The 23,811-nt window shown below is 37.2% G+C and overlaps 1 protein-coding gene across 2 annotated transcripts in view; it reads right to left on the bottom strand.

The window, feature by feature from the left end:
• EMB1135 (RING/FYVE/PHD zinc finger superfamily protein) overlaps positions 1–23,811 on the bottom strand; it is a 57,276-nt gene that overhangs the window by 2,762 nt on the left and 30,703 nt on the right. For both annotated transcript variants that reach the window (XM_089146581.1, XM_089146580.1), the window contains exons 18-30: positions 22,008–22,105; positions 19,738–19,873; positions 19,464–19,570; positions 13,098–13,193; positions 12,884–12,971; positions 12,666–12,786; positions 6,729–6,828; positions 6,523–6,646; positions 6,368–6,445; positions 6,170–6,288; positions 4,073–4,126; positions 3,887–3,989; positions 2,469–2,597 (exon numbers count right to left, since the gene is read on the bottom strand). In XM_089146581.1, the coding sequence (XP_089002707.1) occupies positions 2,469–2,597; positions 3,887–3,989; positions 4,073–4,126; positions 6,170–6,288; positions 6,368–6,445; positions 6,523–6,646; positions 6,729–6,828; positions 12,666–12,786; positions 12,884–12,971; positions 13,098–13,193; positions 19,464–19,570; positions 19,738–19,873; positions 22,008–22,105 (1,353 nt within the window). The remainder of the gene's footprint in view (positions 1–2,468; positions 2,598–3,886; positions 3,990–4,072; positions 4,127–6,169; positions 6,289–6,367; positions 6,446–6,522; positions 6,647–6,728; positions 6,829–12,665; positions 12,787–12,883; positions 12,972–13,097; positions 13,194–19,463; positions 19,571–19,737; positions 19,874–22,007; positions 22,106–23,811) is intronic.

Below are 23,811 nucleotides of genomic sequence, written 5' to 3'. Positions count from 1 at the left end.
GACTGATTCAATAGTACTCTTTGCCCATATATTTGGTAACTTACAATGCTTAACTTGAAATGTACATGTTTTTACAAGTGCCACTTTCCTAAACTGTGTACTTAGTCTTCGAGTAAAGTATTCACTTAATTCTTGAGTCTTGTGCTTGTGTATGCACGTAGGGAGGTCCATTCCTTGGTCTTCCACAGCTTGAGTCATTAAGGTCATCCTTTCATAGACTTCGGACAGCTTCTGTGCAATATACGCTCTCTACTTCGATTTGGCTTTATACATGAGTATGCCTATCTTTAAACACACAAGCAGATCATAGGCTCATAGTTGTATGTGTTTGTTATCATCAAAACACTTTGGCAGTTTGAGTCAATTCCCAATTCATTACCCGAAGGGCAGCTAGGTCAATTCCCTAACACATTTCAGACTGAAAAGTCTGCTACGTTACATATGCAGGCATACGGTAAAAATGTACGGTTACACACATTTGGTAAGCTAAATTTTCAAATGGGTATGTCAGCTCTTTTTGCAAGCATGGTCACAGCATCAGTGTGGGGATCAATTGGGGCACACCCTAAAGACTCCACAGGGGGGGGATTTATGCCTTCATGGGGTGGGGAGCAAGGGTTCATTTTCTCCAATCGTAGTCATCATGCTCCCACACCATTGTTGACACTGTCTAGGCAACCCAAGGTGTTGGAAGGGGCCTGGAGACAAAGAGACTCAACAAAGGAACCAAAATGCCTACCAAGTGACGTCTAATTGTAAAGGCACTTGGATACCAAGGTGGTCACTTAGGTATCGCTTTGACAAGCATGTCCTGGACAGTCCTTTTCCCCCTTTTTAAATTTCTTATTGTTACTTGGAAAACTCAGATCTGTCTGGACTTTGACGTGTAAAAAGGGGTCTTCAGGTCTACCATTCCATAAATTTTCAGCTCCCCTCAAAGACCAAAATGGGATTCATGCAGCCAAATCCTAAGTTGATTTTTAAGTATTGGTTATTTATGTAATAATCTATTTCTCCCAATTCTGGGGATGAAAAGAAATTTTTCACTTCCAATTTTTGGGAAAGATGCATCTAGTCTAGTTATGCTCTGTCTATATTTTTATTTAGTTTGATGTTTGAGACAATTTGAGTCATTTTCAGTTGAATTTTTCCAGAATACTACGTTCTGAGTTAACAAACCAGTTCTAAGTGAATCCCATAGCTGTCACGGGACCTGGCCAATCCAAGGAGTAGAAAAGGGTAAAAGAAAAAACTCAAGGCAACATCATGCAGCCAAGACACCTTCTGGGGAAACAAGGCACCTGAATGCCTAGGTCAATAGAGTTATGGTGAATCCAACTTAGAATCTCAGCACTTAACATACTTGTCCACATGCTTTGGATATACTTGTTCAAACAGAAATTTATTTAAGGGGTTAACCTTGTGATGGGGGAAAAAATGTAGGTAGAAGGTCGACCTGAAAAATAAGTCAAGTGTCTTTAATTCTTTATAATGGAAGAAAGATATGTCTAGAAGCTCAAACTACAAAATTAGTGAAGGGGCCTTAATCCCTTCAATTTTACTGTTATTAAGTAGTTTAGTTTGGCAGGATTAGAAGATGCAGTAATATTATTATTGAACTTCCACTTCAACCTAACCACAAAAATACAGATTACAGACCCTATACAAACACACTTGAATCAACTAAACCTTAAAAAAAAAAAAAACATCTGTGTGCAATTTACATGATCAAAATGGGTCAGCATCTAAAGTTCCCAATCATCTCAATCGAGTAACCCTAAAAATCAGAATCATCCCAGAACTGTAACACCAAATTCTCAAACCACGTACCAGAAAATGTTTCACAATTTTCGGACTAATGAAAACCTAACTGACTGACAGTGTATTGACCATACCGTCCCATTCTCCTAACAGGTGACATGAAGAGGAGGAGAGGAAAAAGAAGAAAAAAAACACAGACAAACACATACTGACTGCTATGATATCACATATCTGTCAATTTCTAAAATAGTTTTAAGAAATTGTGTTTCTCACTTAACAGGGGAGAACCAATCCTGGAATAAAGAAGTCTTTTATTCTTTATGGAGTTCCCTTAAGGCCAATAAGGCTTTAAGTGCAGAAATGAGCAAAAAACACTTCCCCATTACCCCAATTCAAAGTGTCCTCCAGCTCACTGTTTAAAGAAATGACTATCATGAATAAAGAAGTCTTTTATTCTTTATGGAGTTCCCTTAACTATAACAGAGCACCTGACAGATGCACCAAACAAGGCCCAAACCACTATATGCTTATGGAAATATGCCAGAAAAAGTTTTCCTTTCATTAGAAATCCTATTTTAATTGATGAGCTAATAATTTTATAAGAATAGAAGGTATAAATTTATGCTGTAGCTGCTCATAATAACCATTCAGAAACATAACTCCAATGCTGACACAAGAGGATACTTAATGTCATTGAAATCAGTTACCTGTTCAGAAAGAGCCTTTTCTATAGTTCCCCAAACAGGAAGTATCAGACCACCTAAAACATTTACTTCTTGCAATCTTCTACCCACTGTACAGAAGTTGCCAAGCTTACATTTTGGACCATGCATGCACTGCAGTGAAGTCAAAACATTAAGACGATGGGAAAAATATATAGGGAAATTTACAGCTTTAGAATATTCTATGCAAACTTAGCAATCACAATCAGAAACCAGCCAGATCCCTCTCAATCAGAAGAAATTTTAATAGTAGGACCTATTATGTCTTTACACATTCATGCTACGGTAATGTGTGTATTAACTTTCATACTTATAAGTCAATAATGAAAAGAATATATTAACTCTAATTCTTATAAGTCAATAATAAAGGATAAAGTTTCTACCATCCTTTTTCTCCCCATAAATATAAAATAATAAAATAATTCAATTAAAAATAAAAAGACTAGCTATTCATCTATTAGCTTCCCCGTCAGTTTTCCTAACCACACAAGGGATCATGACAAAAATATTCTCCATTCTCTCCTCCCCCCCCCCCCCCCCAAAAAAAAAAAAAAAAAAAAAAAAAACCTTTTCCTACTGAAACACTTAAATAGATAAATAAAACATATATGCAATAGAGACAGCCATTTTTTTTCTGGACAACTTTTCTTTCCTTCTGGGTAAGTGAAATGCGGGAGAGGGTCCACTACACCGTGTGCAGTTTCATGCTTTGGATTGGGGAATTAGTGGAAACATGAAAACAAGGAGGCATATTTGACATTTTAAAAGAGAGGAACTACAGTGATCTGAGTCTTGGGAGGAGAGCCAGAGGGCAATTTGGGAAAGAGCTGGCATTATGGGCCATGGCTTTCCTTTGCCCCCCAGAGAGGGAAGGGGGAAATGGAAAAAGAGAAAAGTGAAGGGTGGGGGAAAAAAAAGGAAAGGGGGTTGGAGCAAACACACAGTAGAAGAGGCAGGGGAATAAGCCAGAGAGCAATGCCTCAGTGGCAGAGAAGGGGAATATTTCAAAGAAAATGCCTTATTCAGCTCGTCACCTTGAAGCACAATGTCTAGTGAGTTTTAGAACTTGTATGCTTCTTTAATTTCATGATAATATTCTCTTACACAGGGAACAGTGTCAAAAGGACCCTACATTGCCTGGTTAATCATCCAGTGTAGGAGCTCAGTTGACCACTAATGATGAGTTAGGGATGTTGGATGTATTTCAGATTTTCAGGTATCAACTCTAGTTTATTGATTTTAGATCCACGGTTTGCCGATGACCAAATTGATTTTGGATGAAGTCATTCAACAGAAGATGTGAGTTTTAACTTCTAAGAATCATCCAGTGAAAAAAAATGAAATCGTTTCACCAATAACATATTAAAAGATGAACCAATGTTGGTCATCAAGAATCTACTTACCTGTTTGGATGAAACTTCATATTCATCTTGCCAACCTTTACAAGCTTTCTCCACACTAGAAACTTTTCTGTACTTATTTTTAAGCTCAGCAATTGGCATCTCTCTGAAAGAAAATGATGAGGAAGACAGTGATAAACTTAAAAAAGGTTAAAGCCAAATGCATTGTGAGAGTGTAACTTCAAAGACCTCAATGCCTCCCCAACAGGTGGACGGAATATTTTGAACATTCCTGGAGCAGAGCTGAAAGAAAATGGGGGAACAATTGACATTAAAAAGAAAACACAAAAATGGGTAAAAGAAAACAAGTTAGCTAAAATGCGAGGAAATTAGCAAATTAATGACCAAAAAAGAAAAAGAAATCCCACTCAGTAAATTAAATTTCACCACTATGATATTACAGTATCTTGTGCTCAACAATCATTTTCTGAACCTGATGAAGGTTTCATATGGTTCAATTTGTTTGACATTCTCAAAGCCGTCTAAGTCAATTAGATACCAAAAAAAAAAAAAAAAAACAGAAGAAAAACCTGTGCTGTGTGAAGTAGCACAAGTGGAAAGCATCCTGCTTTGTTTCTTCTGCCAAACTAACTGCCCTATTCCTGGTTCTCAATAGTTACCGGACATGACTAGAAATTCAGCCTAATCATATATCGCATACTCAAGATGTGCTGATGGATATTATTTGTGAAGATCTTTTGTTGAAGTATATACACTTGGGCTATTTATTGTTCACGTGAATAGTGTCGTGAACAGTAAATAGCCCAAGTGTATATACTTCAACAAGAAATATTATTAGATACATGGCTAATTTTATAATTAAAAGAATAAACTCCAGTTGGGACCTCCACAGTCCACACAACCACATGCATTAAATCGCCATTTGTTGCCATCAACTACTCAACTAACAAACATCATGCAATGAGTGCATGGAAGCCTTCAAAGAAAATGACAGAAGACCCTTGATGATGCAGTAAACATATCATGGTCGGACCAGCATGACTCATCTGGAATCCCAGACAGAGACGAACTATTCCAAAACTGGAATTTGGTCCAAAGTGGAGTTCACAGGGTATTAGTTTGCTATTTGGGGTTACTTTTGCAATTCCAATCCTTTTTATATATAAAAATACAAAATTTAACTTCTTAGCTAGTTAGAATAATTTACTGCAACTATTAGCAGGTTCTCAAGGAAGAACAGATTTGGTTGATCAACAAAGAAATAAGGAGAATAATGGTTTCCACTGCAAGAAAAATTTGGGTGGTGGTTTCACTTAAAGCTGGATTTTCAATGCACAAAAAGGAGAAATAAGGTCAATAAGGTTTAAAAATCAAATGTAAAGAACGCATAGCTTTCTCAAGTAAGATTCTTTACAACCACTTCACAAATATTATAAAAAGGCTTAAAGAAAAATTAAAGGCATATAATTATCTAGAGAATCCAAATCCTGGAGGCTTTTCCAAGAAATTCTCTCAACCTGACAGGCTGGTATCAGTTGCCCCTTGGCCTGTCATCCCATCACTTTTTGAGTGCTGGAAGTCATTCAGTTCTTTAGCGCTCATGCATTTGTAATCTCACAGCCTGCATTAGGCATCCAGTCGGTTACCTGTCATCTTGGATTCAAGGACATGTAACTCGGACGGCCTCTATGTTGAGATCCCTGCTAGGGATGGGAGAGCTACGCTGGATGGACAACCAGGAGCCACACTAGAAGATGGTAAGGGTACTCCAGAAGCTTCATGTCGCTCAGGAAGGGTAACAAGGGCACCAGGGTATTTGAAGGAATATACCAAATGACTGATAGAGTGACACGTGTTGTAATCCTAAAGGGCCAATTGTGATTGTTTAACCAATTTCCATTCTTAGATGTGAGGCAATCACCTAAGTTGTGTATAAATTCTAAGAAGGCAACCCTAATGAACAACAAGAGAATATTTACCCAATTCCCCTGAGTTCTCTTCTCTCATTCTTATCTTATTCTTCTCAGAAAGAACACAACACTCTACTTATGGGAAGATATTGCACTTGAAATTTCCCATTTTAGTAACTTGAGCAAATCAAAGTTCTAGCCTAATAAAACACGGCAAGCAGCACATGCTACAAAAGTAATAACAGCCTGATCTATGCTCTGGATACAGAAATAATACAGCATGTTTTCATCAAGTGTATCCAGTGTAGGCTGCAAAAGGAAGACAACAAATATAAAAAGAAGTAAAATGTCCTATGGACGATCTCACATTAAATAATGAAGAAACCATCAAAAGAGATAGAAAGGATCACCATACCCTTCCAATGCTAACAGGAAGTGTCGTCTTCCCATCCATTCCCTCATAGATTCGTAGAATCCATCATTGGTTGAAGAAAGCCCATCCTTTTCCTTTTCCGTGAGCAGTGTTCTCGCAGACTGCATTACAATAAATTAATTTAGAATACCACAGTTATTTTCGATATGATGATATCACTCGGAGAAATTGAGTATTTACCTCCCATGTTACTCCCCGGTCCAAGGTAAAGGTAAAAAGTACAGTAGATGCGCCGGACATATGATCCACATGAACAGTCTGCAATTGATTAAACTAATCAACTCAAAGAAAACTTGTCACCTACAAAATTAATAGGAAATCCTTCACACAACTACCTTAGGTGTTCCTTGTAGTTCAATGACATTAGCTCTCATATCAACAATTCCAGAGTCAAAATGTCCTTCCATACGGGCATTTTGGATCAGAAGATCAAAAATGCTGACAAACAATTCAAACAGCCTGTATTTTATAGGCAAGGCATCAGTAGTCATAATGTTTGTGAAAATTTATACATGCAAAAATCTGTTTATCCAATACAAACCTATTTTGAATCTCAGGAGGCAATCCCAATAGGCGATTAAGAAAGCGTCCAACATCGCTCATGTCTGAATCAGCTATACGGCCACAGACCTTTCCATTACCTACAGACAATGAGAGAAAATCAACTTAGCATCAAATGGTTTCAGGAATGCAGTACAGAGCAATACACAAAGTCTGACATGGATGGTAAAAGGATTCATAAAGGAGTATCCCTAAAATGCACAAAATAAGCACATTAAAAATAATAATGATTTCGCACAAATCAATAGTTGATCACTCCCAGAAAGAAAACAGAAGTAGGGATTGAGTAATCATATCATATCATGCTATATTGTACTGGATCCTTGCCTTCCAATCAGCTTTGTCGATGCCAAACCGGATACAACACCTCAGCCACACATCTTTTCTCACTACCTAGGGTTATTTTAGGTCTGCTACAAGCTTTTTTAGTTCTTTCAACCGAGATTAAGTCAGTCACTCCTCCCCATACCAAGGTTTGAAATCTCAGTTACGGACTCGAAACTGAGATGGAGTCAAAATTTTGGCCATCTTGGTCCAAACCTGGCATTTTCCAGGAAATTCTGAAATCCAGCAGCAGCCCTACTTTGATGGGTTTTTGAGCTGGCTTTTTGCATGCACCCTATTTAAAGCATAAATAAGACAATGAATGAGGTATTATGCATGAAATAAATAAGGGGGAGAAAAGGTACTCATTTATACCCTACTAATTGAGAGACATGTGTCCATTCGGACAAATATAAAGAGTGGTAAATTGAAACATAAGTACTTTAAATGTTGCATACAATATAATGGAATGTAGAACAACATGACAAGCCCTAAACAAAAAGAAAGCATATACTAAATTACTCCCAAAGTTTAAATTTTTTAAAAACTATTTTTAATTATAATTATAATTATTATATTAAACATTAATTACATTATTAACTAAATGTAATTAAAAAATAAACATTGGCATCATAACCAACACCAATAATTACACACAAACTAATACTAATATCAACTACTTTAAAGTACAAAACAGAAAAAAAAATGGTACTTTTTATCAATTTCAAGGTAACAACAATAATTACACACATACTAATACTAATATCAACTACTTTAAAGTGTAAAACAGAAAATAAATGGTATTTTTATCAATTTCTAGGTAATTAAAGCAAACATTTAATGATTCTCCCGTAATTTAAGTAAATAATTAACAATAGAAAAATAAATTTGACACCGTCACAGCATAGATCGAGTGATGGTGTCTTGTATATGGTAGATTCAATGTCATCTATCATGTATAAAATAATAGTCTTTTCGAAATATATAATATGAAAATTAAATTTTTAAACCAGTAAATAAAGTTGAAAAAAATAAGTCCTATATTGATTTGAAAAGAAAGAAATATGATTTAAGCCATCAACTATCAAGAAATCAAAATTTTGGGATGAATTCACATACCTAACTCCAACGTGTGTTAAATGACTTAAATCCCCAATAATCCGGTAAAAGAAATGTTTGTTGACAAAGGACTGTAATGATTTGAAAGCAAAAAATAAAAAAGGGGCAAGATGGTCGAAATCAACACAGAGGTACGCGATTTCTGCAGATCTTGTTGAAGCCAAGGAGTTCTAAGTTATAAAAAAATAAAAAAAGGAGGGTTCATCCCAATCAACATTGGCAAGTCGGTCCATCTCAGTCAAAATCGATAGAAAACTTTTGGTTAGCATGTTCCATTACAGTTTTCCCTGAGGTAGGCGAAATTTATACAATTCTCTCTACAGGGACATTTAAAGGTCTCTGTTGAACATGGTTGTGCTTAGGGCTGCAACTAGGCCTGGCTGGGCCGGGCTTTTCCAATCTCAAGCCCAGCCCTATATGTTCTAATTTGAGCCCATTCCCGCCCTGGCCCTAGTTCAGGGCCAAAGATTATTGTCCTTGGCCCTAAGCCCTACAGGGCCAAGCCAAGCCCATTCCCGCCCTAATTGGCCCTAATTGGGCCGGGTCGGGATGGGTTGGCCCTGATTGGCCCTGTCCCTGTCCCTGTCCCGTCCCTGGTTGGCCCTGTCCATGTCCCTGATTGTCCCTGATTGGCCCTAGCCCTAATTGGCCTTGTCCCTAACCTTAATTGGCCATATCTTTGGTCCTAAATATCAAATGTAAGACATGTAGCAATACAATGATCAAGAAATCATGGGGAAAAGCATGGGAAGGGGGTGGGGGGAAGAGAGAGGGTAGACAACTTGGTTTTCAGAAACTAAAACAACACCATTCTATAATTCCAAATAATGCATGAATTCTGATGTTGTACATCTGTTTATAAAACAAAAAAGAAAAAGGACAAAATAGAAGTCCAACTCACCTAACTTAGTATAGGTAGAGAGAAGAATTGTAATTAAATTTAGGCATATTTGAAAGTCAAGTCAATTATAGAGAATGTCACACAAACTCTTTTTGTAAACTTAGAAACATCAGAGATTCAGAATTCAAAAGGGATCTGATAAAATGAAAAGTTTATCTTCAAAGTCAAGCACTTAAGCCGTAGGTAAGTATGTTTTCATTCACAACTGTTTCGATAAATTGATATCTTTATTCAATACAAAAAAATTCATATTCAAAACCTTGTTAACAAGTAAAGCGACGATAATTTAGTATTCAACAAAAAAAAAAGTATTTTTTCAATGTTAAAGAAAATGATGTTTTAGTTACAAACATAGCTATGTGTCTTTAATAATTTTTTTTGAAATATCATAGGAGAGGCAAAAGAAAGATGTCAATATTCATGATGAGAAGTTGGGGTATAGATTTGTTAGATATTAATTCTCTATGTAATAGTTTTTATTATTTATAATATATTATCTTGCCTTAGTCAAAAAAAAATATATATATTGAACTAAAAATGACTTTGTTGGAAAATAAAAATTACCTTAAAAATAATATAAAAAGTGAATTATAGTCTAATATGATCAAAGTGACTAAATGTCAAAATCAAGACTTATATCAATGTTAGTATGAAGATCAGGGTAAAAATCTAGTACTTTAGTACATGATCATCGTCAAATTAATATTAAGATTAGAGCCAAAATTAGGGTCAGGATCAATGCCAAAATCAAATAGATGCTTTTTACATTGGTAATGCGGTATAATTTATTTTTATTAATTTTCTACAAAACGTGATCATGTTTCTAAAATTTGACACGTGTCAACTGTGAAGTATCCACCCATATGTATTACAATTAATTCCTCTCCATGTGGGTGGAGGGTCCAAAGTTTCTAGACTCAAATCAGGGCTAAGATCAGGGCCAGGATCAGGGCTAATATCAGGGCTAATATCAGGGCCAAGATCAGGGCCAAGATCATGGCCAATATCAGGGTCAGGATCAGGGCCAAGATCAAGGCCAAGATCAGGGCCAAGAATTAGGGCCAAAATCAGGGCCAAGATCAGGGCCAAAATCAGGGCCAAAATCAAGGCTAAAATCAAGGTCAAGATCAGGGCCAAGAATTAGGGCTAGAATCGGGGCCAAGATCGGGGCCAAAATCGGGGCCAAGATCAAGGCCAAGATCAGGGCCAAGAATTAGGGCCAAAATCAGGGCCAAGATCAGGGCCAAAATCGGGGCAAGAATCGGGGCCAAGATCGGGGCCAAGATCGGGGCGAGAATCAGGGCCAAGATCAGGGCCAGAATCAGGGCCAAAATCAGGGCCTGGGTCAGGGCCAAAAATCAGGGACGGGCTGCGCAGGCCAGAGAGTAATCCCAAGCCCGCCCTTGGCCGTAGTTCAGGGCCAGAATATTTTGGCCCTAACCTGCCCTTAAGGCCAAAATCTTTAGCCCAAGCTCAGGGCGGGCTTAGGGCGGGTCAGGGCCGGCTAGGGCCAAACTTGCACCCCTAGTTGTGCTACCTCAAACAACTTTCTCATAACCAATGTTCAAAAACTCATCTCGTCTCGCTGTCTCAGCCAAATAAACTGAATCTAAGTGACATATCAGCGAAACATGGTACAACATTGTACCATGTTTCATCAGGTTGTTTCGGTGGGTTTTAGGTGTTTTTTAAATTTGATTTTCAGCGTATAGCCTAATTTAAGGCCAATAAGCACAATGGAAATGCTATCTTTTACTAAAGCCTAACACAAGTTGGTATACTTGATTTGCACGTGCTCAGCTGTATGTGGACCAAAGTGAAAGTCTAGAACAGTGGAACATGTATTATGACAAATGTAAACATGGATATTATAATGGAGAACAATAAAGCTTCCATTTTAACATGGATATTATACTGGAGAACAATAAAGCTACCATTAAAATGCTAGAACAAATACAAGAACAACAAGAAGAAGTAGAATTGAAGAAGCATATCATGCTAAACTCAATACTCAATTAAGAAGGTATAAGTTAAGAACTCCACAAGATACCATCAATCCTAAGAATGAGACCTAGTCTAGTAAAAGTTGTTATATCAGCTTAGCTCGACCCTACTGTATGTTTGTCGAACCCGACTCTCCCTCTATGCCACATAGTCATCCCATCACATGGAAGCTGAGAAGTATAGAACATAATCGGACCCCACCTCCATGTATGTGGCATCATAAACATAATGAAGATTTCTAATCCTAGGAGATGGGTCACCACCATAATGTGATGTATGGCATATACTACCACCCGATCCACCACCATAGCTATCATACAACTGATACATTGCTGCCGGATTCGAGTATGAGTATGGATATACTGGCTAGTGTATAGGGATAGGGACAAGGTAGGAGAACATGCCATCAATGAAGGAATTTTAAAAACATACAGAGAACCATTTTGTACTTTTCTATAATTTTCAAAACCAAAGCAAGTATTTTTACTATTTATCAATAATTTTGTTCGTAATTATACTAATTTTTTAAAAATAAACAATTATGGAGAGGAAAATTATTTCGACTCTATGAGACTGTATACCAATCCATGGAGCAAGGTTGTCAAGACTCAAGGCGGTAAGGCGACCAAAGCGATTAGGTATCTGCCTAGGCGATTAGACAGCCAAAGCGGTTGGGTCAAAATATTTCAATACAATTACTTGTAAACTACTTTTTAATACAACTATTTTCCATAATAAGTAAAATAAAAAATCAATAGTCAAATTCATTAAAAAAAAAAAAAGAAAAAAGCATTCAAGAAGGTGGGGGTGGGGGTGGGGGGGGGGAGAATATCGAAGAAGAAATAAATAACCTCAGCCTTGATACCAGAGGGATCAAAGACCCAAGAACCAGATCTAGTGAGGAGGCAGGGAATAGAGCTAAGATTGAGATGGCCTTTAATGGATCTATGAAAGAAAGCAGTGTTGGCATCTCCAAGGTCTAACCACTTGATTCTAGCTTTTTGCCGAAGGAAACTTTCCTATTGAGATATGAGAGAGGAAAGATTCGAGGAGAGTGATCTCTCCTCCTTGGCAAGGGAGGGGTCCTGGGGATCTCCATGGAGGAGATGCTGGACACGGGAAAGGTTGGACCAGCAAGTGGATACAAGAGAGGAAATATTTCCACAGGTGGAGGAGTTCCAAGAGCGGAGAGCAGTCTTGGTATTGCGGAGCTTACGAGCAAGGGCAACAAGGGTAGCAATCTTCTCCTAGTTATACATGATATATATTGCACACTAATTACTCATAGTGGTTTATGCTTGAAACTTTTTTTCCATGTATTTATAAGCATTTCCATAGTTTTCTTTACCATTTCCATGTGAATCTTATGTCCCTCCCGACATGATATGCTATGATAAAGTCATTTAAAATCATCCTTCCAATATCACATACCAGATACCAATACTTTGAATCTTGGATAAGAAATACAAAATAAAATTAGAAGAAGAAACGTGAAAGTACTTGTATTATGTAGAGAATACAACTCTAACCACCAGAAGCAAATAATCTTAAAAAATTAACAAAAATTACCAAGGGTACTATCCCTGATTATTCCAACAGAGACAAAAGCAGCTTTTGCTTTGATGATGAATTCCTGAATACTTTCTGGTTTTTCAGATGAGCATCCAGGAGGCACAACTGGTAATGAATCCTGGAAAACTGAATATCAGTCAAAATGCAGTAAATCAAGATCATTTATGAAGATTCAAAAAAACAAAGCCACCAATGAAACTAGTAGATGATAGAACCTGCTCCATAATTCCTCTGTACATCACCATCAGAGCCCTCTTTCCATAAGCACTATCATAATTGTAAGAACTCAACGATGGTCCTGCCCTGCTCATCCAAGTGCACATGAATACATGATTATAAAAGGAAGTCCAATGCTTTGCCAAAAAAAAAATCAACTCATCTCTAGTAATCCTGACATGACCAGTACAACAAGGACCCAGATGAATTCACCTGCGATCCCCCTGCGTTAAGGCTCCAAGGGACTCTAATCTCTTCGCAACAATTGATGCAAATCGACGCTCACCTCCAAGGTTGGTGAAGATAAGTCTGACACTCATAAATAAGAACCGAAGAATTAGTCAGGAAAAATACAAGTCATGATAACTCTTGGGAGCAAGCACTGAAAGAATTGTTAAACTACAATTCCATACTTACATTAATATGAACAAAAAGATAATTAACATTACCAAAAAAAGCACAAAAAGGACACAAAAGGTAGTAAGGCAAACAATTTATAAGACAGCTAAGATGAGTGAGACGAAGAGCATAGATCACCACCATCTTAGATGTATTAAAAGTTAAGTAAAGATGGAAAAGTACTTGTAATGGATGAAGGCATTAAGAAGAGGTGGAAAAGATAAAGTAAACCTTGAGTAAGTGACGCAGATACATCGCCAAACCCAGCTTCTTTTCTAGATTATTCTAAGGATACTTTGATGGATTCCCCACTCATCAATCATCATAACCACACTATCCATCCAAGTGTAACTAAAATTACGCAACAAAAACCCCATCTTTTTTCCAAAAAACAAAAAAACCCAAAAACCAAAAAAAAAACCCCAAAAAAAAAAAAAAAAAAAAAAAAAAAAAAAAAAAAAAACAACCCCGGGGGGGTGCCGCCCCCCCCCCCGGCCCGGGGAAAGGAGGAGGGTTGGGCGCAGGTCGGCAGCCGGCACCGGAAAAATCTAGCCAAACCTTTTTCATGGATTCGACCTTATATGATAAAAGCTATGCTAGGCGTTCCCGACAAAAGAAGCGACGCGCTACACTATGGCCCGGTGTAGGATAAGTGGGCAAGGATTAGCTAGGGCGCCCCGAGCGACGCGACGCGCGCACGGCGCCCGGATGCGGTGATAAGTAGGCAAGGGTTCCCGCGCCGTGGACGAAGCGGGTAAAGAAGCTAGTCCATAAGCGTAGGATTAGATTGGCATCTTGGAACACAGGATCTTTAACTGGTAAGAGCTTAGAATTGATTGATGTTATGAGGAGAAGAAGGATTAATGTAGCTTGCATCCAAGAGACTAGATGGAGGGGTAAAAAGCCAAAGAGTTGGATGACTTTAAACTTTGGTATACTGGGATAAAACAAATAAAAATGGAGTGGGTATAATAGTGGATAAAGATTTAAAAAATGATGTGGTGGATGTTAAAAGAGTGGGTGATAGGATTATTGCTATCAAGCCGGTAATGGAGAAAGAATGCATAAATATAATTTGTGCATATGCACCTCAAGTAGGATTAGATGAAAGTCTAAAGCTAGAATTTTGGGAAAGTATGGATGGATTAATGCAAGGAATTCGCCAAGGAGAAAAGATTATCATAGGAGGTGATTTAAATGGACATATTGGAAAAGATCAAAGAGGATATGAGAGTGTTCATGGAGGATATGGTTTTGGAGAAAGGAATGAGGAGGGGATTTCAATTTTGGATTTTGCTACTGCTTTTGATCTACCTATATTAAATACTTACTTCAAAAAGAGAGATGAACATTTAATTACTTTCAAAAGTGGACAGCATAGAAGCCAAATAGATTTCTTCCAACTAGAAGGACTGATAGATTGTTGTGCAAGGATTGCAAGGTGATACCGGGGAAAGCTTAACGCACAACATAAACTTGTGGTCTTGGATATGTGCTTAGTCCCAAGAACACATAAAAGGTCCAAGGTAAACTATCCCGAATAAGATGGTGGAATTTGAAAGGAGAGTACTCTAAATCCTTCATTAATGAAGTAGTCAAACAAGGAAAATGGGATTTTAAAGGGGATACCAATGCAATGTGGAATGAGATGGCTATGTGATTAAGAAGGTGGCTAAAGATGTTCTAGGTGAATCAAAAGGAAAGACTCATTCTTATAGAGAGACGTGGTGGTGGGATAGTGAGGTTCAAGTTGCCATTAGGAATAAAAAAGCTAGTTTTAAGGCATGGCAAAGAACTAAAGATGTTGAGGATCTTCATAGGTATAGGTTGGATAGAAATGAAGCTAAGAAAATTGCAGGAAAAGCAAAGGAAAGGAAATATGAAGAGTAGTATAATAAATTGGGCACAAAGGAAGGGGAAAAATCTATTTATAAGATAGCTAAGATGAGGGATAGGAAGAGTAGAGATCTTGTCCATGTTAGATGTATTAAAAATGGAGATGGTAAAGTATTAGTTTGTGAGGAGGATATTAAGAAAAGATGGGAAACCTATTCTCTAGTTTACTAAATGAGCATTCTTCAAGCACTCATGTTTCGGACGATTACACTTTTCACCAAGGCACCAAGGTCCGAACTTATATACGTAGAATTTCGATGCCGAAGTAAAAGAAGCTTAAGGAGGATGAAACCCGGCAAGACACAAGGTCCCGATGAAATCCCAATTGAAGTATGGAAGAGCTTAGGAACCCATGGACTAGTTTGGTTGACTAAGTTGTTTAATAAGATTATGAGCACAGGGGAAAATGCCGATGATTGGAGGAGAAGTGTTGTGGTTCCAATTTACAAAAATAAAGGAGATATTCAAAGTTGTAATAACTATAGGGGCATTAAATTGATGAGCCATACGATGAAATTATAGGAGAGAATAATTGAAACCCGTTGAGACACTTAACTACAATCACGGAGAACCAATTTGGGTTTATGCCGGAAGATCTACAACGGAGGCTATTTACTAATTAGGAGACTTATGGAAAGGTATAGAGAATGTAGGAAAGATCTTCATATGGTATTTATTGACCTAGAAAAAGCTTATGATAGAGTCCCTAGAGCGTAATTTGGCAAGTACTAGAGAAAAGAAGTGTTGCAAGTAAATATATAGATATAGTTAAGGATATGTATGATGGTTCGGTGACTAGTGTTAGAACAGTGGGGGACAAAGTAATGAATTCCCGATAACAGTTGGGCTACATCAAGGGTCAACTTTAAGCCCATATCTATTTGCACGGTAATGGATGAATTAACCAAAGACATTCAAGATGAGGTCCCCGGTGTATGCTTTACGGATGATATTGTGTTGATTGATGAGACCCAAGTGGGGATTAATATCAAATTAGAATCATGAGATTAGCTTTGGAATCAAAAGGCTTTAAACTAGTAGATCAAGACGAATATTTAGTTTGTAACTTTAGCATGATCGGCCGATGATGAGGTGGTGATACTGACGATAAAGAGATTCTCGAGTGATTGTTTTAGGTACCTAGGTTCAATCATAAGTAAAAGAGGTGATTTGGAAGATGAGGTTTCCCAAAGAATTAAAATAGGGTGGATGAAGTGGAGAGGCGCCGGGGTCTTATGTGATCGGCGTATTCCATTAAAGCAAAGGAAAATTATAGGACCGTGTCGACCAGCTATGATGATGGTGCGAGTGTTGGGCGTAAAAGAATCATATAGATAAACCGAAAAAGGAGACAAAAGGGAGAGGGCAAAAAAGGAAAGAAAAAAAAAAAACCACAAAGGGGCGGGAGTGCTCCCATAAGTGAAAGCTTAGAGAAATCGCTTGAGGTGGCACGGCCACGCAACGGAGACCTATAAATGCTCCCCGACGGAGAAGTGATATAATCCATATTGAAGGAACTGAAGAGCTAGGGGTAGACCTAAGATAACCTTAGGAGAAGTGGTGAGAAAGGATATGTATAGCTTAGGCCTTGTATCTAGCATGGCCTCGAACAGAACTGATTGGAGGGCAAGAATCCATGTAGCCGACCCCATTTAGTTGGGACAAGGCTTATTGTTGTTGTTGTTGTTGTTGTATGCTAATAATGAACTAACATAAGAAATCAGAGACCCAACATATAATAAAACAAAACATAGAATGTGATACAAACACATTCATTAAAAAATTAAATAAATAAACATGAACCACAGTAAAACTGTTAAGTATTAACAAGACATGTTGTTCCTGGAGGTTGGAGCCAAGAAAGAGGCAACACACCTAGGTGATGCTAAGGCAGCGAGCTCACAACTGTTTTGATATTCCTACATATCTTGACAACAAGCCAGAGATAATATTCAATAGATCAACTTCTGTGGTTTCTCGGCTTCATAATAGTTGTCTTCTTCATCTAACTGGCTCAGGATGGGTTTTTTCCCAGAAAAGTTTTTTGTATTTGATTGAATGATATTCAACTATTAAACTTTTCTTCATTTAAAAAGCAGGGGGAAAACAGTTATATTTCACAGAGCAGTACAATTTTCAATCCTCAACTTGGGAATCTTGATCTACAGTTTCAAGTGGATACAGCCCAATCAAAGTTTTCAAGCCACATAATGTAGGATTGGTTCTAGCAAGAACCAGTCTACAGGAGGGTCATTGTATGACCATCCCAGTTGATTACTGCAAAGATATGAGAAACAGAAACACTATAAGACTAAAACTAACCAGAAGCAGATTTAATGAGTCAGGAACTAAGATAAAGACAATATTTGGGTTGTATAGGATTGAAGCAGCGTTCAAAACTCAGCCAAAGTTACTGGTAGATATTGATAATATGAACATGTCACAGAGATACAATGTAAACTCCCAGGTTAGTAACTCACAATTGTAGCAGCATCAGCACTTTGGATGAACATGAAATCACCATCATAGGAAGGCTATATGCATTGTACCATATTATCATACAATCAGACTGTGGACTCTGATTGATGGACAAATGTGAAATCTGGGGGGTAGAAGATTGCGGTGAAAAATTTCAGATACACAGAACCACAGGTGATCGAACCCTTTTCCCGTTGACAATAATGTCAGCTGTGAATGGCACTCAAATCTGTTGAATCGAATGGAAATTTCAACAGGAAATATTATAGCCCCTGTTGATCTAAATTATGCAAAATCTCAGAACGGTACAGTAGAAACAACAAACTGACTGCAAAGGAGGAGGAAAAGGGGGGAATAGGAGAAATGGATAAACTCAAGTAGGCAGTCTCAGCCTAGGATCCTTCAACCACAGCTATCTGAGCTGTTGAACACAAGTCTTTCTCAGACCAAACACCAGGAAGTAGGTTGTAAAAAATGCATTAACCAAATCTGGATTCTCTACAGCAAATGTATCTTGACCTGAGCATTACAATGTAAAATATAGGAAATAGCCACAAATTCAAATTAGCAAGTAGCAAGGCATTATAGAATCCAGCCTTCTAAGCAAGTAGAATAATTAGAAACTAACTATAAAATCAGGCTGCCATAAATCAGAATTGAAACTTTTAAAAAGCAAAATCAGTATTAATCGAGTAATATAATGACTACATCGAATATTTGGTGAAAGACATGAAATGATTTGAAATAGAAAAGCAGAAATCGTAGCAAAAACAAGTGGTATTGGGATCATTTGTCCTATATGGGCAAATAAAGGTTGGGCAGACCTTTACCCAGAGTAGAGCATAAACCTAAAAGACTTGAAGAGGCCCATTCAGGAACAAGAAAATTACATCGTGATTTGGATTGGATCTCGATGAAACAATACATCAATGAGAGGTTACTTCGATAAGTTTAGTGAATTATTTTTCTATTTTATATTATTTTATATTATCGGGAGCCAAAACTTATGTTTCTTGAAAAATGGAAGAAAAAACCCTTTCATTAGGAGTTAAAAAATCTGCTATGAAAAAAAAAAAAGAGGGCTATGATCGACACATTGATTTTTTTCGCAATTTTTTTTGAACCATATGCATCCAAAGGTGCATGTACGGTTCCTAAAGGATACTATATTTGTCCTAATCAACCGACTTCATCGCGAAAGATTACTTTTTTAGGAAAAGAGATTAATAGCAAGATGCCAAGATCTCGAATCAACTTATCAATCTCATGGTATATCTCAGTATAGAAGATGATCTGTATTTGTTTATAAACTCTCCCAGCAGAATAGCTACTTATGATACTATGCAGTTTGATAAAATTAGAAACTAACCTCAATGAGAAAAAAGTACACTTTCTCAACTGAAAATACAAACTAAACTTTGGCAGAACATAGCTAGGCCCACAAGACCTTCTATAAAGGATCCCCAAAATGGGCAGTAACACTGTTCACATGAACAGTGCTTTGGTCTTTTCTTTATATTCCAACCACATCACTTGGGAGTATAGCTCAGTTCGTACCTACTAACAGCTTGCTTAATGACGCAGATGAGATTCAGATGAATAATATCTTATTTACTGAGGTTCAGTTGGAACTTGGAACAGAAACACTAGTTAGTTGGAGGTTTTGAATCTCACAGAACTACAGATTACCGTAAGACTTCCTTAATTGAGTAATGAAGGTAAATTAGAAAATTAAAACGAGACTGATATATAAAATATTTGAAAATATATATAACTTTTGAAAGAAAAAAATGCAGACTATTATACCTATACTCAGGTGCAGAAGCTTGATTTGACCGATGGGTTCTTCCAAACTGCTGAATAGCACGGTCAGCACTCCAAGGAAGTTCCAAAGTAAGATGGACTCTCCTCCTCTGGCATGAGAAGTTGAAAAGTAGTTAGATCCTAGCCAGGAGGTAATTTCAGTGTACAGCATTGTGTTTCCTTAACAACCTAAGAGAAAAAAATTTAAACAAGAGCATCCCCATAGGTAGCCAAAAACAGTCACCATAAGAATGAGAAAACTGAAAAAATGAAATACCTGATTCATTGCCCTTCTATCAGCTTGTAAAGAAACACCAGCTGAACCAGCTTCAGAAATAATAGCAACGAACTTTTTGCCATCCATAAAGAGTTGCTTCTCATGCATATTGACCATTTCCATGGTCACGTCCTTTCTGGAAAAGAAGACAAAAATATGACATTTCAAACCAGTGTTTTAGGTCTTGTGCTGACTACAAGCCTGAAGCCTATGCTCAAGGCCATCTACAGGGTGCTATTGAATACTCATCAAGGTTATCAATTCATGGAGGCAAAGCACAAGGATCATACCTTACATAACTTGAGGAGCTAAAATTAATGTGGGGCCATGGTTGGTTTGATTCAAGTTCAGTTGATATGATCCAAAAGGATTTGAACAGTTGGGTCATCACTTGTGTCCAGATTCAACAATCTGGCCAAGCTCAGATGTCAAGTCGTGGGACTATTTAACAATTTATATCTTTCAAATTTATTATTATAATATTACTTGTAAAGACTGGAATAAAATAATATAAATTTTGAATCTGATTCCAATTTAGAATTCAGTGATTTGTACTCTTTGGACTCCCAAACATGGTTTGTTAAGAAGAAAATCTTGCTTTCAGCATGAACTTCTCTTCTATTTGGGAATTTAGTTTTCTGTACCTATGCCAATATTCCCATTTGTATCTGACCTCTATAAAACAAGAGGGGCACAGAGAAAGAGACTCATCAGAATGCTGAACGGGCCACTCCACAACAAGAGTTCTTTTTGGATTAGGGTGAGTTAAAATGCTCCAGTCACAGGTCCTCAGCTTATGAGTCAGTCCAGCAACCACTAATTTTAGGCTGGAATCAGAAAAGATTTACTTTATCAAATTTGGTTAATTTTCATAGGTAGTCAAATCAGTCCATGTCACTCCTACTGTTGCTACACATGAGATTCATAGTTTTCTGTCTTATTCTGTATCTTTATTAAGCAAATGTAAGGCTGTTGCCACCAATATTCCCCCTCTTCATCTCTCCTGGCCCCCTCCCAAACTCAGATTTCTGAATTTTCAGATTATTCTTCTACCCTGTACTTTCTAGCTACTATAGTTTGAAATTTTGCTGATATTTAGTTAATTTCAACAATTGAGAGACAAAACAAGAGGCAGCACCAGTAATGATTTCCGTCATGTTGATCCCTTCCCCCCCCCCCCCAAAAGAAATGGCCAAGCAAACTTGTGGGAAAAACACCCTGTTTCAACAAAGTTTCTGTATTTCACTCATCTTGGTCTGACCAAAACAGCAAAACAAAACATGTTTGAAAACCGTCTGTTACTAGATCCAGAATACTCAATGGTATGACTACGCACCTATCAGAAATCAAATCAGAATCCTTTCCCTTCTATCTTTAAATCACATTACTGGGAGATCATCCTTCATATCTGTATCATATATTTTGTCGAATAGAAACGCCTTCAAATTGTTAGAAGTAAAACTTCAGTAATGTGTTTTTCCTCTTAAACTAACTGATTCCACCACGTGTACATACTTTCTTCCATACCTCATTTCTTTCAATCATATGAAGTCATATTCACGGTGCAGAACTAACAGTAGAGATGAACATGCTTGGATTAAGCCCCACATTTTAAATTTCATGACTTTTTTTTTTGGATGAATGAAATAATCATTAACCAAAACCCCAAAGGGGAGAGAAGAAAATATAAAAGAGAGAAGGAAAGAAAGGAGGGAAGGGGGAGAGATTACAATTTACTAGAAGACAATAAAGAGGATTTCAAACCCCAAGAGACAACAATAAGCCTGATCCTTGGGGAATCCCAAACTGGGGAATGGGGTAGAGCCTGCAATCCAGCTCAGACATCAAAGCAGATGGTGGATCTCCAAATCAAGTCTATGGATCTAGATTTGGAGGTCCATCTTCCAAGGTTCCACTCCCACCAAAAGTGAGAGATCAAGGCGGTTGAACACCAATTTGCCAACAACATTGCAAATGAAAGAGCCTACAAAATGTCTCAAAAACTCAACTCCAATCTTTAGGGAAACCATAAGAGCATCTGGAGCGAGGCCAAATGGAAATGATGGCTTTCACCCATAAGAAGTGAGAGAAGGGATAGGAGAAGAAGAGGTGGTCTACATCTTCAGGGTTGTTCCAAATATCATAATTAGCCTTCTAAGCAAAGGTTACATATTTTGTAACTCAAACATGTTTGGCGTTCTAAAACTGACCATATAAGTGCAAGATAAAGAGAATCACTAGCAGAAATAAATAAAGGTGTTTAAACTCACGTGTTCCGTGCCTGATAAACAACACCTTTACCACTAGATGCCCTGACAAGCATGCCACGCCTCCCTGTCATTTCAGCAACATTATCAGGGCCCCCAAGCTGCAGAGACATAAAACAAGTTGGTTAACTAGGAAGTTAAGACATAGCAATAGACAAAGAAATGCCAGAAGATTATATGCATAGGAAGGCCAGCTGATTCATAGCGCTGTTCTAATGAAAAACCATGGATAAATTATATTGCTCAGAGCTACAGCCCCAGTAAGAGACTGAAATGTAGTGTAAATTAGATATGTGAAATATAGTTAGAGCCACCATCTTCCAATAAAACAACCAGAATAATCAAGGGCAAAGCAGAATAATAGAGATTTGTTACAAAACTACTGCCACAAAGTACAAGGTCAGATCCATACTTTGGAGGAAACTGCTTAACATATCAGTTAAATATTTTCCCTTTCTTCTGATAGTTACCTATAAATCATCATACTTGGAGTAAAACCTCATTCCATGCGCCCTCAGCTTGCAGCAGAAATAGTTCAGGAACCAGTTTGCTAGAGCAGGATGGGACAGTAAAGTCCAATTAGAAGAACAACGAACTGAGGAAAGAATTATAAGACTTTGCACTAAGAATGGTGGGATTCAGTGCGAAGGAAAAGGAATTAACCAAATCCCACAATTTGAATTACTTTTTTTTCTTTTTCTAACAAATCAGAATTCAAACCCATTCCATTGGGCCTACCTCTGATGAGATTGAAGATTTCAGTTTCTATCTCAAATCAACTCCGAGGAGCATGAAATTAAAATCTGTGGCAATATCCCACATTAAGGAATGGGAAATAGAATACACCTCCTGTTCCACTTCCAACTCTCACCTTCAAAGTCTAAGCCTAGCAAAAGTGCTAAATGCAAAACAAAAAAGGAAGACAAACGGTAAATTTAAATTAAAATTAAAAAATAACCAAATGAAAATTCGAAATGAAAAATCAATACTAAAATTAAGATGATGTAAAAAAACTAACATTAACAATGCAACAAGTTTAAAAACAAAATAACTAAAAAGTTTAAAAAATAATTAAGTAAAATTAGAATTATACCAAAGAAAATAGAAAGCAACAAAAATAAATAGTATTAAAAACTTAAATTAAATTAACAATGTGTCTAGAACAAAAATTAACTTAAAAACATCATTATAATATCAAATCTTTAACATAAACTAAGTTAAATTGTTGGTAATGATAAAAATGGTTTATGTTTGGAGGTCAAGAAAAGAAAACAATACAAATCTTGTATGGCATTTCTTCTTTTTCATTATTTTCTTGGTCTTTGGCAAGCCACTGCTCAGTAAGATTCTATATCAAAATCTTATAATTTGAACCAAAACCACTATTTCCTATCACGACAGAAAAAAGAAAAATCTCGACTAGAACATGAGAAAATTCTGTCAACACAAGAAAACTTAGTCAACCTGGACCAACCTAGGATTTATTTTCAATGCATAGACTATGTGGTTTTGCACTTTGCTTAGTTACACATTTGCATGTTAATTCTTTATTCTCTATCCTCATCTATTTAGCATCTTGAAGGAGTCAGAGATCATGTTACACCTGCGTTCATCCCTCACAAAGCTAGCAACAGAAACCTTACACCTGGAGGAACCTTTCTTCTTAGACATTGTAGCAGGAGACACTCCGGCCGTGGAAGCGGTGGAGCAATATAACTGCTATGTTCAGAGCTAGAAAGACATGAACCTAATTGTGAGTCCAATAACTGTGCATTCAGAGCACATTCTGACTTTGTTTACTTGAAGA

The sequence above is a fragment of the Hakea prostrata genome, chromosome 2, assembly GCF_041222555.1.
Source record: "Hakea prostrata isolate BN-2017 chromosome 2, UWA_Hpros_2, whole genome shotgun sequence".
NCBI classification, from domain to species: Eukaryota; Viridiplantae; Streptophyta; class Magnoliopsida; order Proteales; family Proteaceae; genus Hakea; species Hakea prostrata.
The sequence above is the reverse complement of the archived record's forward strand: the minus strand, read 5'-3'. Positions and strand labels throughout refer to the sequence as shown.